At 40.9% G+C, this 17147-nt stretch overlaps 1 protein-coding gene across 1 annotated transcript in view; it reads right to left on the bottom strand.

The window, feature by feature from the left end:
- The window catches only part of LOC103373525 (neuron navigator 2-like), a gene marked incomplete at its 3' end in the record, with an annotated part of 56584 nt that overhangs the window by 10805 nt on the left and 28632 nt on the right, over positions 1–17147 (bottom strand). Inside the window, exons 3-4 of the mRNA XM_008303428.1 lie at positions 13531–13648; positions 8537–8589 (exon numbers count right to left, since the gene is read on the bottom strand). Of these exons, the coding sequence (XP_008301650.1) occupies positions 8537–8589; positions 13531–13648 (171 nt within the window). The remainder of the gene's footprint in view (positions 1–8536; positions 8590–13530; positions 13649–17147) is intronic.

The raw sequence follows: 17147 nt of genomic DNA, 5'->3' as shown, positions 1-17147 counted from the left end.
GCAGCAGCAGCAGCAGCAGCTCAGGGCCGGTCAGCCAACAGCCCTCTGAACAAACACTTCCTCCCATCACAGGGCTGCTGCTGTGTGTGTGTGTGTGTGTGTGTGTGTGTGTGTGTGTGAGGCAGAGGGAGGGAGGGAGGGAGCTAGAGCGAGGGAGGGAGCAGGAGCATGAGCAGGAGCTCTACATGTCTGAAGCAGGATTTCACTGATAGGAGCTTCTGAAGGCTGATATTTTTAGTGTTTTAAACTGAGCCTTATTCTATGAAACAGAACGAAGGGATGTAAAGCTTCATCTCACTCCAGACTGACTGCAGGTCTGTGAAGCCCCCCAAGACGAGACCTGCAACACCGGGCTGCAAAAAGAAACCTGATTCATGTGAAACTTTTAGGTTTTATTAAGCTTAACCTCCATCCACCCCAACATAACACTAACTTAAGCTAATAATAAGATAGTTCTGGTTTACTACAGCTTGCTCTGGGTTGTTCACAGTTTAGACATTTGTTGGTCTGAACTGCTTTCTTGCACCAAAATGTTGCAAACTATTTGGTACTGCGCTGCCAAGTATGAGAGGTCAAAGTTGAACTGCAACTTTGCGTCATAAGGGTTGGGAAATCATTTTTTTCCCCCTTCCCAATGCGCTTGGGTAACCTGAAGGTTTATGTATTACATGTTTGATGTATTTCAGGCCTGTTTGACTCCATTTAATGAATGTCGCTGTGTTTCCAGGTGTTATCCATCAACTTGGAGAACACATTGTTGTAATTACTGTTCAAACTTATGGGTAAATCCACAAAAATACACCCCAAACTGTAAATAACTGGAATTATCCTTTACAAGATTAATCCTCTGAACCCCAAAATCTGCTGGTGAGTGTCATGTGTGTCCTATCTTTTGAAAAAAATCAACAAAATAACACCATTCAGGGGAGCCAGAAACTGTTAAAACCGGAAGGCTTTTCTTTTGGACTTTTCGGTTTTTCACTTTTCCGCCTTTCTTTAGGTTCTTTTGTTTTGCGTTCTTTTTTTTTGGGCTTTACTTTTGTCAATTTTAGGTTTGATATTCTTATTTCTTTCTTTTTCTTTTTTTTTTTTTCAAAATTTTTGTTAAAAATAAGCTTTTTGCATTCATTCCTTCATGTAAAAAACTAAAAAATCTCCATTCCTCAGTAAAACCATGAAGCCATTCGCTTCAAATTCAGGGACTTTTCTACTGAACTGGGCTGAACTGCAGGCTGTGTTCAGTACGGAAGCAAACTGAGAATCTAAGTAGTACAATATGTAGAGGTTCCATTTTCTTTTTCTAGAAATGGCAACACATGCAGATACTTGATAAATCGGTAAATATTTTTGATATTTATTTCTTTTTTTTTTTGCTTCGTTATGATGTATGGCATCCTAACTTTGTTCTACTGCACAAAATACATTTTTATGCTTCTAGTCATGCTTGTGTTGTTTCCATAGAGGTTCAGGGCGTCATCCTGCAGTGAAAAATGAGCCCACAGTGAGTAAAAACACAACAGGAGCAAAAAAAAAAACGCCCAGAAACTGCTCGGAGAGATTAGAGAGAGAGACAGAGAGTTAAATCATTTCTAAATTCACTCGTGAACAAATTAACTCTCATTTTCTTGCCCTATCTGAGATGAAGCTCCTCCACACTGCTCTGAACAACACGAGCGGTTCATATCTAACGTTTCACAACAACCCCACACTGGCCTGATATGTCGCAACTCTTATTTATCTGACTTTAATGTGACCACATGAGCCTCGTTGCCGAAAGCTGTTTGTCATTTGACTATTCTATCTGTTGGGTCTCGTGGAATCTGTGTTTATAATAAGGCTGCGAGACAACATGTTGTGTCAGCATGTGTGTGTGTGTGTCTGTGCATAAGTGTGTGGTTGCCAGTGTCAGTGTGCGCCCACACATACTTTCACCCTCTCAGGAGGTTTCACAGATCACAGCTACCAGCCCACTTGCAGAACTTTGACATCTACCTAAATAATTCTCTCTATCTTGACAGAAAAAATGTATGCAGAGGCTTCGACACCTCGGCGACGTGTTGGTTTTCGCTGCTTATTGACGAAAAAAATGACGCACCAGCAGCTATTATGCACAGAAATCAAGCGAGCAGATAGAGGAAACTGCATTTTGCTGTTGGGTGCCGTCATTCACATCTGCAAACAGGTTGTGTTCACATTTCCTGCTTTCGTTACTCACATTCAAAGATCTCCTCATAAGCTTAACTGTTCTTTATTAACCGTTATGTTTTGTGTCCTTGGGCTCGACGTCTACTTTCGCAAATAAAAACTAGAATTTCCTCTGGCTGCATCAACATCTCCCCGGCGAAGCTTAAACAGAATAATTGAGCCAAAAAGGGCTTTAATTTGTTGCCTGAAAAGCACATTTGGGTTCTCTTTGATTTTTCTGAAATTTTGTTTCCATTTTTAAAAGGCCACATTTTTCCAAGTTGGAGATTCCTGGAAGGAATTGTAATGAAACCTGCTGAGTCACATCTCCCATGAATGGACTAATTGTTATTGCAACACATGACTTACTTATGCAACAAACGAGCACAGTGTATGTATATTTGGCATGCGTATTATATTATATAATGTCCTTTCTAAAGCGTCATTGATGCCTTTTTTTAACGTTTTATAGTCGCTTTTATGCTTTATTTGTACTCCAGTTTTTAATGGTCCTATAGAAATACATTTTATTAGTAGTAATATATTAAGGGGTGGACAAAATAACATGAACACCATGTTGTGCAAGAAAAAAAGCATGCTAACAGCCGACACAGAAGCGGCGTTTGTAGCAGGGCTGCTCTACTTCGCTGCATTATTTAGTGTTGGGTTTCTACTATTTTGTCCACTGCTGTCGGTGTTTTTGGTCAGCAGCCTCCACGTGGAAGACACACAACCTTCGGGGTGAATGAAGGTCCGTGCCATTTGGAATAAAGATCGGGAAGGGGGGGGTTTGGTTTGTTTGGTTGCCTAGCAACAGCAGCTGTGATTGCTCAATTCTTTTCACTGCATCATGTGATTAAGTGAGTTCTGACCCGATGACATGTTTTCGGGTATTTCTCTCTCAAACACACGCAGCAAAGCGCCCGTTGATCGAACTCTGACCGGCCTGGAGACGCATTAATAAAGCATCTGCTGGGTCTTTTCCAGCTCACCTGCTTCAACTCCTACAAAAACATACGTCTGTCAAAAACAGCAACTATTGACCGACTGGTGGGAATCTGTGCAGATTTCTGACAGCGTAAAACAAAAAGCTACACTCTGTTTGCACTCAGGTAAAGCAATGAGTGTGTTTCCATTGTGTAAAAACTGTCAAACTGCATCTGAAGGTGAAACTCTGAAGGCTCTATTGTTTGGCCAGTTCAGTGCACAAACATCCTCATTTAACGTTCCTTAAAGGCTGAATATGTTTCCTTCAGTCTACGTTTCATTAAACTCATTTAACAGCTGGTCCTACTGGTTTCTACCTGCACGCTGTCTGTCAGTCCAGCTCCTTCACTCCACCGCCCTCTTTTGTAAAGACAGACTATAGAGAAGTAAAGAGTGAAGCAAATAGTGTATGAAGGATGCACATAATATCTTATTAAGCTCCAAAATGGATAAAATCAAGGCAGAAACCATTTCAGTAACACAAACCCAAACTCTTTCACTCTTTCTTTCTTCTCTTTCAATCTTCCTTATTAGCGAGAGAAGAAGTTTATTCTGAAGACCTGAAGCCTTTTTTTTTTTTTTTTACCACATAGTGAAAATATGGGTGTAAAATGTCCAAAATCTTAACGGTTGAAGTACTTATGATAATGATCATGACATTTTGGAGTTGGTTTATCAAAATAATATGTCCTCATGTGACTCTTGTGTCGAAAATGTTGGTTTTATTTGCTCTTGTTTTGAGATACGCCACTTTAATCCTCACACAGTGGAGGTGAAAGGGATTTTATATGTGTTGATTAGAGCGCTGCAAGAATTTATTCATTTTTTTTAAATCCTCTGAGAAAAATAAACAGGAATCTCTGAGGAAACTGTGCCGTTTAATCAACACAATATGTGGCCAACATCTTTCATTTGAACTACTTTCTACCAGTCAAAAAAGGAGCCTGAACGACATTATTAGTCAGATGTAGCAGTATCAATATATATGATTTATGATATATCATAAAACCATATAAAAAAAAAGATGCTTGGGGTATTATTTTCCCTTTTCAATATACCTTTAATGTATATATAAGCAATATCAGTCAAGTATTGATATCAGAACTTTTACTTCCAAAAATCAGTGTCGGCCCCAAATCCAGCATTGATCAATCTTTATGCAGATACAAAGCTGTGCAACAACAAGAAGTCATAAACAATGATGAATAAATGGAATGTAAAGTAGATTAGTTAGATTAGATCTACATTCCAATTACTCCATAGTATCTCAAGTCACAAATGCATGGATTTTAAAAACACTAAATAAACTTCTTGACTAACAAACACTTCTTGTTCCGTCTTGGTTCATTTCTCTTTCCTTGGCACGTGAAATTCAGTTAATTACAGAATCTGCTGCTTTACCACGGAGCTCGATGCTTGGACGAGACGTCCCGTGCATGTTTGTTTGTGCGTCTCCTGTGTGGTTTTAACAGCTCGGTGTCAAATCAACACCCGGGACTGAACCCACACACACACACACACACACACACACACACACAGAGGGGCTGAGTGGGTGGCACAGGACTGACCCGACGATGGGGGTCCGTTTAACGAGGATGTGACAGTTGTAAAAACAGACGCTCACTTCGGCCTGGACGGGCAGTATGCTAATCAGCTAGCGTGAGGTGAGAGCGCTACAGTTTATTCCACTGACGGAGCTTATTTCCATGTTTATTCGCTCAGAGGCTGAGGTTAAGTTAAGTGGTGGTAATTGGCAGCAGCTTTGGAAGCTTTGGGAGTTTGAAAGCAATGAAATCAAGTGCAGGAAAAGTGGGCTCTCACACTCCTCTAAACCAGCTGCCAAATAAACTCTCAGGACCTGTGTGTGTGTGCGTGTGTGTGTGTGTGTGTGTTTGTTTTGACAGTACTACAACACACAAAGCAGACATTTGCATAATGACTGCGCTTGCACCTGCCCTTAGCGCTGCTTCAGTGCCTCAGATTTAGCTTTAAAGCTGACAAACCTACTGAGATTATACACAGAGATCCAATAATACTCACATACACACACACAAACACACACTTACTGCAACATCTGAGCGTATCCATGCTAAATCAAAGACGATATTTGACAGCTGCTATCCAATAAGCAATTCACACTGCATGAATGCACAATATAAAATTATTGTTTTTTTGCTTTCTTGGTGACTGACACACACACACCCCAACACCAAACGCAGTCGGATTCATACTATATATTTGGAACCACTTGATTTGTCTCAGATGTAACCTGCAATCTTCTTGTCGTTAAAAAAAACAGCTGCTGCAGTTGCAGAGGAAACAGGGGTTGGATGTGAGCGAGCCGGCACAGGATGCTGATAACAAAACCGCAGAGATGTCCAGACCACTTAAACCAAAAAGAGCAAGACGCTCAATTACCGTTGACTGGGGGGTGTAATCAGGGCTAATGGGGAAGGCCTAAATGGCAGTGAGTGGAACAGGAAGTGCAGAGGGATGTGAGCCATTTTCAAGTGTGAGTTAGTATTCAAACAAAGTTGTATGAAGGGGAAACTGAAGGCTTTATAAAAATAAAAATAAGCAGAAAAATAACTGACTTTAAGGTGCAAAATCAAGATTAAGAAATAGGTCTAGTCAACCAGGAGATTGAAACCTGCTCACACAAACACTTGCTGACAGGTTTTTGTAAATACAGAACCAGTGAACAACAACTAACAGCTGCTTTCTGGTTACGCTAAAGGTTTGTTTACAGCACCAGTATCTGTAAATAGCAGTACTGTACACCACAGGGCCTGTGCCACAAGACAAGATGAGTGGGTTTTGGCCAATTCATGGTTTTTGCATCCCAGTGCACCAATCAATGAGGGTTTGAAAGCAAATACACACACAGTTCCACTGCCGTCTTGATTCCATATGGACGTGCACATGGACACCAAAGATGCACAGTTGCTGCTAATATACAACTTTTGTAGCCTGCTGGAGCAAATGGAAGACTTGGTTCCACATGTTGGTTGTATCTATGTATTCCATGCATGCTATCGTAAAGCACAGTCACCACATGGACACTAATTTTGGGCTGCATGCAGACATCTGTGAAGTGGTCTGTGAAGACTTTCTAAGACTCGGGGAGAGGATGAAATTTACATCATGTAGACACTTGAGTATCTGCAGATGCAAAACGTTTATCACTGGGGCTTTATCCTATAAATAGTGTATGCGTTAGTCTGCTATGGAGACGGTCACATGACTCCTCGAATCAATCACAGAAAAATACACCAGCCTCCTGGATGTTTCTGAAATGCTGCCTGTCACTTTGCACTTTTTTACAAGATACAGCAGCTAGTTACAGGCTGGGCTGTAGCACTCAATACTCCTGAGGTGTGTCGAGCACTGCGAGCAAGAAGTCACAGGATTTCTGGAGAATTTAGAACTTCCTGCTGTGTTTGGATGCTATTAATGGAAAGCATGTACAAGTCAAAGCAACCTCACTAGTCTGGTAGCGACTACTTCAACTACATCTGTTCCAGTGATGAATTATGAAGATGTGGATGATGAAGAATCTCCTCATTTCTTCTCATAACGTGTTTGTTTTAAACTCCAGTTGTTCAGGTCTGCACATGCATGTCTGCTGACCCTCATAGATGACGTATTTAATGTCATATGTATCTTGGCTGAAACTTGTGGAGGCTTTTATCCGGCTAACTTTACACTTAACTCAAGAGTTCCATGAAAATTTCAAATGAAAATTCAGTCAAATTACTACATGATCCTGACAGGGATGGAATAACTGACAACAATACAGTGATAAGTAATAAAGAGCAGTAGATAATCCTAAAGATCAGGAAAAGTGTTTTGCACTGCTAGACTTTCCATCTGGGCTGCAAGGTGTCTAGGTGGTTAGCACCGTTGCCTCGCAGCTAGAAGGTCGAGGTGAGGACACCCGGGATCTTTCTGCGTGAAGTTTGCAATGTGGGTTCTCTTCCTCCCACAAGTCCAAAAACATGTTGAGGTTAATTGGTGATTCTAAATTGTCCGTAGGTGTGAATGTGAGTGTGCTTGGTTGTCTGTCTCTAAGTGTAGCCCTGTGATAGACTGGTTACCTGTCCAGGTGAACCTGCCTTCACCCTGAGTCAGCTGGGATAGACTCCAGCCCCCCTGCAGGAAGTTGTAACTGCAATGTTTTGCTCAAATAGACATCAGCAGGTAGTAACTACTTTCCTCTTCTCTTTGCTTCAGCATAATAAGCAGTCTGGCATCACTTTCAAATTGATGCACATCAGACATTCACAACAGTTTGCTCATCATCACACAAAACTGCTTGACATGCTCACTTCACTAAAGACACATACACTCATCCCTGGTAATTACTCACGTCTCATACCATGTCAAGTAGTTGTAATTAACAACTCTTCCTCTTTCACCGAACACACTCACAGCTGGAGAGGAAAACACAAACTTAACCGATGATTAATGTCGGGCCGATGAAGCCTGGGAGCCTTAAACTGAATCTGCTGCATGATACAGGCTTCCTCTCTGTGTTTTACATCCTGACTGACACCGTGAGGCTGTGGAGAATTTTCTGTATCAGTAACAGACAACAGACCACCATCAAAACGCAAAGCAGGACTGAACAGGACGCCCGCATAGTAATCTGGGCCCAATGTGGGTATGTGTGTTAGCAATGACAGTTCAGGGGGGGGATCAGCTGTGCTTTCACCTCCTTCTCAGTTGTTAAATATGGGGCGTGTAAGTCTCTCTCTCGTTCTCTGCTGCTTCGAGAGGCTTCAGTAGTCTGGCTGGTGGCCAAAAATAGCCCCCTCAGCTGGCACACTGGCCCAATTTACGACCCATCGCATTCAGCGGAGGGCAGCGCTGCCTCGGGATGCTCGGCTCGATTCCCACAGAGAACACAAAACTGTGAAAACACTGGAAATGCCACCAGCAGCGCTACGGAGGAAACCCCACTCACGTAGCTGCTAAATGTCACCAAAGACTAAAAAAATGAAACACATCATAACTGGCTGGAAACAGTTTCTTTGTCATCGGCCCTGGTGTTTCCCGTCCTCCGGAGGATGGGAGGAATGCTGTCTTCTTTGCAAGTGTAATAAGATGTGGCCCCAAAAAACCAAAGCCTGTGATGCTTTCAACTGAGCGCCAACAGCCAGAAGTCTGAGCCAGAGGTTTTACAGACGGCAGCCCGCAAGACCACAAAAGTAAAAATAAATGGACGAACTATTCCCTCCTACAACTATTCACTAGTGACTTTTAGCAGAAGGTGGGATGGGACATCAAAGCTGAGTGTCATTTTACACAAAAGCAGGTACATTTCTCAATGCTCCTTAAAAAAAACAAAACAATCCTGACTCACCATCTGAGAACGGCTCTTGGGACAGCCATTGATATCGTCAATCTTCTCGTTGGCTGAAGAGGAAGCAGAGACAGACAAAAGAAGAGATAATGAAAACTGTGTTCGGTTAATGTAATCCTCTCCTTTATTCCGGCGGAGATCCCAGACTGTGTGTCCCAGACTGAGTGAGGAGAGCAGAGGTGTTCATGCCGTTGACCCCCCCCCCACATCCCCACTCCTGTCCCCACCCGCTGAGACATGAAACACTATCTGGTCACAGCAAATGGGAACGGGGCCGCTGGGGGCCCGGCCAGGAGTGTTGTGCTGCCTTTATTTTTTTTTTCAAAGGAGGCATGTGTGTGTCCATTAGAGGCCCAGCCCACAGCAGCTGAGACACGACCGTCAGATCACAGCTGACAACTGTGCCAACAGCACGGAGTCCTGCGTCAGGAGGCTCGGTGGGGCCCACGGCGCAGCTCCACCTCGGGACCACGTACTGCACCTACACCGCGAGAAAATGCAGCTCGTCCACTGAGGTGAATCAATATGGAGCGTATTTAAATCAGTCCTTTATCCAACTGACTTCAGACAGCTTTAGTGATCAAGTGATATTTTGGATTTTGATCCCTGAAATGTTGATTTTGGTCACATATTTCCTCCACGAGTGAATCCCAAATCATATTAACGGGTTTAAAAAGCAGTTCATCTTTTAAAAAAACGACAAAATTGCACAATTTATCAGAGCCAGAAACTGTAAAAACAGAAAGAATGGTCGGAGTTTCAACGTTCTGTGGTTTGTGAACTATTCATCTGTGTAATTCTATCAGAAACCTTAACCAAGTCTTCATCCTAAAATCATGACATTACATCAAAATCATTTTTATTCTACATGTCTCATTTAAAAATCTGCTAAAAAATATATAATGTGCAGCAGCCAGATTCTGTGAAATCCCATAAATTCTGCACTTGTCATCACTGCTGGGAAACCTTTACTGACTCAGCTGTGATCAGGTCACATGACAACAATTCAGGGACTCTTTGGCTGAACTGCAGACTGTGTTTCCACAGATAATTATAAAGACAAATTAAAAATGTACTAAGTAAAACATCTTTAGCATGTGGAGAATCTTTTTTTTCCCCTCAGCACTGCTGACATCTGTGGGTATTTGGAAAATGTCGTACATGTGGAGTCTATGTTTATTTTCCATTTTTTTTATATAATAAAAAAAAAAAACAAAGAAATACAACTTTCCTTTTCCTTTTTTTGGTTGGATTTATGACATTATAACTGCATCTTACTGCACAAAAAACAATTTTGATCCCCTCTCCTTCTAACCATGGTTTCTGTCGAGCTGCCTGACTTTTAATTGCAGTAAAAAAATAAAAAATAAAAATTAAAAAAGGGGAAAAAACATCCAGAAACTACTTGGGGTTGTTAATTTTTCCAGTTTATCAAATTACCAAATCACATTTAGATAAAGTAAAGACTAAAAGGTCAAACTAACCACCTAAAAGAATGCGTAAACCTGGTGTTGAAAAGCCGCTGCACGAGGCCAGCATCGGTTCTTATCTTTTCTATCATTACAGTTTTCATAATGGAAAGCCAAACTCCAAAATAGCCGAAACAAAAAACAGTGTTAGGACGTTTATCAATGATTTAACACTACTACTGTTGACTTTGGTTTGTGTGCTTCCTGAAAAAAATTACACTCTGCAGACACCAGCACCCACAGGAGACAGCCACTCTGTGATTTCAAGATACACATTTAAAACTAAAAATAAAGCGAAAACCAATAAACAAATACATTTTGTCTGGTTTCCTTGTGCACACCACGAGCTGGAGTGAACAGCTTGCAAACCTGCAGTCAGACTGAGAGCTGAGGATGAAGTCAGATGTCTCAAAAAGCTGCAGACTTGGGCTGAAATGTACTGGACAGATTATCCTCAGGGTCGTCTATAAGAACTTGGTTATAACCTCAATCTGTAGGTTTTCCTTTTTTTTAAAATTCCAAACTCCTGACCTTGAGCGTAAGTTGGTCAAACAGCTAAACAGGTGCCACATCCGGTCGGTTTGACCTACTGTGGCTGCTCCGACACAAGCGTGCTGCTCCGGTTTCACCAGCGATTGTGCGCTGCGAGGTTTTCCCAGAGGACAGAAGGCAGCAGGCAGAGAGGCAGGGCAGAACAGGTGAATGGATGGAACTGGTTGGTGCTGATTTAATTTGAGAGCGGAGCAGCAGTCAGCTGTTGGCTGGAGGGCATATCTTCTATATCGACGCTTTCAGGGTGCATTTTCAAGAATGCAGAGAGTCTTATGAGGGGGAGGAACTTTCAGATGGATAATAAATATTCAAGTTCACGACTAATGAAGTACGAAATGACACAGATTCACCAAACACAAGCCAGAAAGACGGTCTGGTTCCACGTCAAAGAGGAAATACAATCACGACTTTGCAGCCAAGTGGATATTTATGGCACGTCTAATCTCTCTCCAGCCCCCATTTAAATACATAAATTAAATAAAACAATAAAATGAGTTTGTGTAGGTTTCTATAATTGAATCTGACTAACAGAAGTTTGAGTGCAGCTCCCGGTCCCAGCAGTTCATCTGTTTGAACTTCATCTATCAAATTGGATCAAATCTTGAAAATGGGTTGTTTAAGAGACAAAAATTGTTCTGAAATCAGATTTGATCACATAATCCAGTCTTGGTTTTGATTTTAACCGTCAGTATGTGCTGTTTAGAACTTCTTAGTAGGATACCTGTGATGTAAAAAAAAAGAATGTGGATTATCCTGATCCCAGCAGAAGGCAGAAGGCAGGGTTGACATCTCTTCACAAACATAAACTCTGAATGTAGTTATTTAATTGCAGATTTAACCTTTTTATGAGGAACTTGTACTAAATGTGCTTGTTTGTTTGCATTTGTTTTGGGTCAGAGGAGGTCTGACTGTTTAAAAGAAGCAAAAAAAATATTTGTATTGCTTTATTGTGTTTTCTTTCTCTTCATAAACTCTTAAATTGATCAAATGGTGGCAGTTGTAGCTGTAGTTCTTTACATAGTTAGTGGTCCACATTGTGATACGAAGTCCCGTTTATAGCTCGAGTTATCCGGATTTGATAATCTTGAAAAGTTTGTATTCAAATCAGGGTGATCGATCCCAAAAGTTAGATGGATTAACTGATCCTGGATAGAAAAAGACTTTCAAATCCGTATCATTCTGATCCAGGTGGAGCTTTCTGGTCAGCTGGGTGCTAATATATTTCAGGTAAACACTATAACAAACTCATTCACTCTACAGTCCTTTACTGAGGGTGCAGGATTGTATATTAATGTACTTGAAGCAACTTGCACCCCTCTGCTCTCACCAAATATTTAGGATTTGGTTGGTGCACCAACAGGCGTGCAGCATAAATGAATTTCACAAAGTGTTAAAAATAGCATAGAATGCCCTTGAGCTTGCTGCAGCTAAAAAGAAGAAAAGGTCATACAGTACGAGAACAGAGACACTCCTCATAAAACGGGGAAGTATAAAATGTGGGTCAGAGAGAGTCGGTGACACGCTGAGTCACCGGTCAGCTGGTGTCTGCCTGTTTCGGCCTCGAGGCTGCCGGCAGACGAAATGACAGGCGGAGGACGGCCAGACGAGATGACAAGACTGATGATGATGATGATGATCGAAATGACAGGCGGAGGACGGCCAGACGAGATGACAAGACTGATGATGATGATGATGATGATGACACAGGCGAGGACGAAGGTCCCAAACACTGAGGAGCAGCCCACTGTCACAGATCACACCAGGATGACTAACTTCATACTAATGCTGTCATGTGAACTGCTGTTGACTAATTATGAATTATTCTGTTCCATTTAGGATCACAAGACTTGAAAACATAAGTACATCTATACAAAAACAACTAGTTTCATGAGTTTCCTTAAAAGACTGAGGGAGAGAAACTGTGTCTATACCAACATCAGAGTTGCTATATGAGACATAGTAAAGCTAAACACTCTAAGAAGTCATTCAGATGACGCATTGTCATCAAATTTAGTCGTGCATAGTTGCAAGCTTACTTATACTCATTTTAAGTTGCAAACAAATGTTTTTATGAGTTGACTTGACACAATGTTGCATTAACTTCATAATATTTGTAATTTAAACTCAAATTTCTGCATTAAATAAATTAAAACTTAACTCAAGTTGAAGTAACTTCGTAAAATTAGCTTGATAATCTAATTTTTCTTCACTTTGAGGTCAGAATATTAAATCTCCTCCTTCCTCTACTCAACATTGGAGTAACTTTAAGTCAACTTAAAAAAAAAAATGTGTTCATAACTATGGAAATTTAGTATATGATACTTTAAAAAATATTTTAAATAACATAGAAATACTAGTTGGCACAAATTAATATTTATCACTAATCAACTAAAAATCTTGTATTTATGCTACTAATTATTAGGAAATTTAAAATAATACTTTCAATTGCAGTGTAAAAGCAAATTACTCAACTCAGCGTAGTTGGTTGGTTGTAAATAATTTCATTAAAAGTTGTCATAACTCAAAAAGACTGATGCACACTGTTGGTGCATTTTTGTTGTTGTTGTTGAGCCAAAACATATTTTTTTAGGGTTCAGTACAACTAAAAATTTTTCAGTATTTCTGTTCCTTACTTTATGATCTTACACAGTAATTCATATTTCTTTACTAAAGAAGTCTGCATCTCACCAGAAGTTTTTCCTCCACAATACTGTTTTGTTCTGGCTTTTAGCATCTTATAGAGGAAATTACTTCACTTGCATCAGTAAAAATCTCTTTGCATGACTCAATATTACATCAGATAATAGCACAGAATGGTTTCATTCTCTAACGTCGACTGAATAAAAGTTGACGGCGATGACTGCAGCTGTCTGTTTGGCCAAAGTCAGCCGTATCTTTAAAACTAGTGGCGCGCCTCACATCGGAGCTGGCTCCTTTCAGCCGATTTTGGAATCAAAACGTGTGTTTGCTTACCTACGACCTGTATGATCTCCGCCAGCAGCACTCCATCTGTGACGTCTGTTTGCAGGTCCTTGATCAGACGCTTGTGTCCTGACTTGGCAAGGTAGTGGTTGGCCCAGTCCGTGTAAATCTGCCGTCAGACACAAAACACAAACCACCGTGTTCAGTTATGAGCCAACAGAAACAAAAAAAAAATCCAGTCCAAAACGGGGTCGACCCACGTCGGCTCGTCCACGTGTTTGAAACTCCATAAACACTTGAAAACTACAAAAGGTGCAAATGGTTGGAGCAAGTTTACAGCTCTAATAAAATAACTGCATGGTTGAATGGGAGCAGAGTAGCACTCCTTCTTTTGTTGGGGCTCCGATCTGGCATATATCCGCGTGGTATTCAAATTGGGGCCATTGTGCTCAGCCGGGGCATTCATCTCGGAGCACACGGCGGCTGTTTTCAATGGGCCATGCTGACATCACTCTCTGGGGACAGAAAAGACCCTTCACTGCCTGGGGGGAGGAGAGGAGGGAGCCAGAGCAAGCATCTGAATAATCTGAATAGCTTCCTTCATAATTAGTCGCCAAACTCTTTCTCTTACACTCTCCTCTCTCACATCAAGAGCAGTGAGTTTCTATTTCTGAGGAGATTAAAAAAAAAAAGGGGGGGCACAGAAAGGCTGCAGACAAGTTGCCCAGCACATTATTCCTCATAAAAGAAGAGTTATTTTTGAGAAATTGATACCTCGTGAATCTGTCTTGATTTGCAGCATTGTTGGGCTCGTCTGTAAACTGCAAAAGACTCGGTTTGACAAGTGCAACTTCAGAGCGGCTTCGTCCCCCAGAGGGATCAGAAACATGCGTGGCAGCTTGTCTAAATAAAGACACCTCTCCCTCTACGACTCGTTTTCACACAAACTCAAAAACTGGCAGGCCAGCCTGTCGAACAGATGACAGGAAAGAGGTGATCAGTGCGTTTAAGTAGCCAGGCTACTGTTAGCTTTCTGCAGTAATCTGATTTCTTCATGTAAACAAGAAATCCAGGTTCAGTAAAGTGGTGGAGGATTAGATAAACCTGACTTCCACTGGTCCAAATGGTATTACCAAGATTACATTTTCTGATTATTCAGCCTATATGTGGACTCATGTGTACAGATATGTGGAAGTGGTAGTGACATTTGTATGCAAGTCAGAGTACCAATACTGCAATACTATGCTGTAGGAATACATTGTTCAAAGAGAAGTCGTGCAAAAAGTACAAAAACATTTATATCAAATGCACTTAAATTGCAAATATACAAATTTAGCAAAGTCCCCTGTTTAAAAATAAACAGGGTATCATACCAGATTGTAAATATTGATGCATTAATGTCTTCATCACTATAATGTTGAAACTAAAAATGGTTTAATTACTTTATATGGTTTATTTATTGATTATTCGATAAGGTGTCATGTAAAAAGACAGACTTTTAAACTATTTCAAACCAACTTAAACTATTTTGATAACAGATTAACTGGTTTGCTTTTTTGTTTTTAAAGAAAAAAGTCAAACTTCTCTGATTCCAGCTTCTTAAATGAGAATATTTCATATTTTCTTTCCTCCTCTACGACAGCATATCTTCTATCTGAATCTCTTTGGGGACAAAACAAGACATCAAAGTACGTTATTTTGAGCTTTAGGAAACACTGATTGACTTTTTTTTAACCATTTTCTGACACTGTATTGACCAAACAACTGATCGATTAGTTGACCAAACAATCAACAGCTTAATTGACGACAAAAACAATCAATAGTTTCAGGTCAACTGGTGATTAGCTTGTGAACTCCCCCTCAGGGATCAATACAGTTCATCCTTATTATTGTACAATTTATTCGCTGATTATATTTTTGCATAATTAAACTAAATCTACAAATTAAAGTCGTCAAATACCTACAGCGGAGTAAAAAGTACATCTGGCTCTCAACTGTAGCAGAGTAGAAGTATAAAGCAGCAGAAAATAGAAATACTCAAGTGAAGTTCAAGTATTTTAGTACAGTACTCATGTAAATGTACTTTTAAAATGTATTTTTCATCATTGTACGTGCTTACCAAGGCACAGTCATATAAATATGTTTTTCCCACAACTGTATATTGACAACTGTCAGAATGTGAGAGGGAACATTTGCAAGCTCAACCTAAAATACAACTCAAGAGACAAAAGCAACAGCTTCAAAACATGGAGAGAAATCTGCTTATTGACCTGCAACATGTGAGCATGAGTTAGTGCAACGCTTCACTTCAATGTGTTATCCGATTTCTGATGCAACCTGATTTCTCCCAGTGACCTGATCCATGTAAACTTTCTCAATACACAAGTAAAAACTCAAATATAAGTTGTTTCCTCGCCGCTGTGAAACTCAAGTGCATCTATTCATCCCGCAAAGACGAGCCCACGCACAAAAAAACGGACTCGCAACATGCAGCGCGAGGTGGTGTGACACGGCGGTGACCCTTGTTTCTTTGTGTTTGCAGTGTAAACAGACCTGGAGCTGTTGTGGCGCTCCGCTCGACGGCTGAATCACTGCTCTCATGAAGGCCTACGACAGGTGTGAGCACTTCAAAGACACGCACATCCAGCACACTCATCACCGCGCACAAGCTGCAACGCACAGGGTTTACGAGCGTACACGACCACACATTAAACACAAAGAAACCTCGGAGCGACGTCCTAAAATCCCACGGGCTGCATTCCCAAACACAAACGCACAGTTTTCAAAAAGACTCTTGAGTGACACATTGAACTAAAAAAAAAAAAACAAGTCTTTAAGCAGCCGGATTAGACTTGATCCTTTCAATTCACACTCTCGGCTGGTCGTGGGGAAAAGGAAGTGCAATCATCGGGAGCTTTTGTGCGAGCATGCAGGCTTTCTTTGAAGTAGTTTCGGGCAGGTAAATTGAGGGGTTGGAGCGTAATTAAAAACGAGGTGAAATGGGTAGCTGTCATTCACGGAGCTGGAAACCACAGGGGGGTCAGATGTCCTGAGGGCGAGCGGGAGGCATGGGCAGGTTGTGAGAGGGAAAGAAAAGTGAGCAAATCACAACAAGTTGCTTTCAAGTCTTGAAAAGGCAACACTCTTCATGTCTCTGAGGTCTTCCACTCAGACGGGTCAAAGTCTGAATAAGACATCTCAGGCGCTCTGAGTTTTTATGAGGAAAACATGGAGGTTTGATGTATTTTAGCACTAAAAGAAATTCTACTGCAACCACAGGAATTTTGAAAAAAAAAAAACATCTTCTGTATTATCGTTAATCAAATTATTATGTAAACTATGACAGGCTTCACTTGCAGTAACACTTTTTAAAATCATTATTTGCTCTGCTGAGATTTTAGCATCTCAGGATCTTTGCTTTGGTGGAACATTTATCTTATTTCGCCTCTCTCATTTTAAAATTGTTTGAAATAATAGTAAGCAGAGGCCAAAAAGCCTGATAAACCAACCGTATCAGCAGTGACACAGACAAGATTAAAGAAATTGAAGCTAATGTGCCTTAAGCCTTCTGTCAAACAACCAGCAGGGGGCGACTCCTCCGTTTGCGAAACAAAGTCAGACTCCATAGAAATCTATTAGAATATGGCCCTACTTCTTTCTTTATTTGT

This window comes from Stegastes partitus, unplaced genomic scaffold, assembly GCF_000690725.1.
Source record: "Stegastes partitus isolate 25-593 unplaced genomic scaffold, Stegastes_partitus-1.0.2 Scaffold2004, whole genome shotgun sequence".
NCBI classification, from domain to species: domain Eukaryota; kingdom Metazoa; phylum Chordata; class Actinopteri; family Pomacentridae; genus Stegastes; species Stegastes partitus.
Note: the sequence above shows the minus strand (reverse complement) of the source record. Positions and strands in the feature narration are given on the sequence as shown.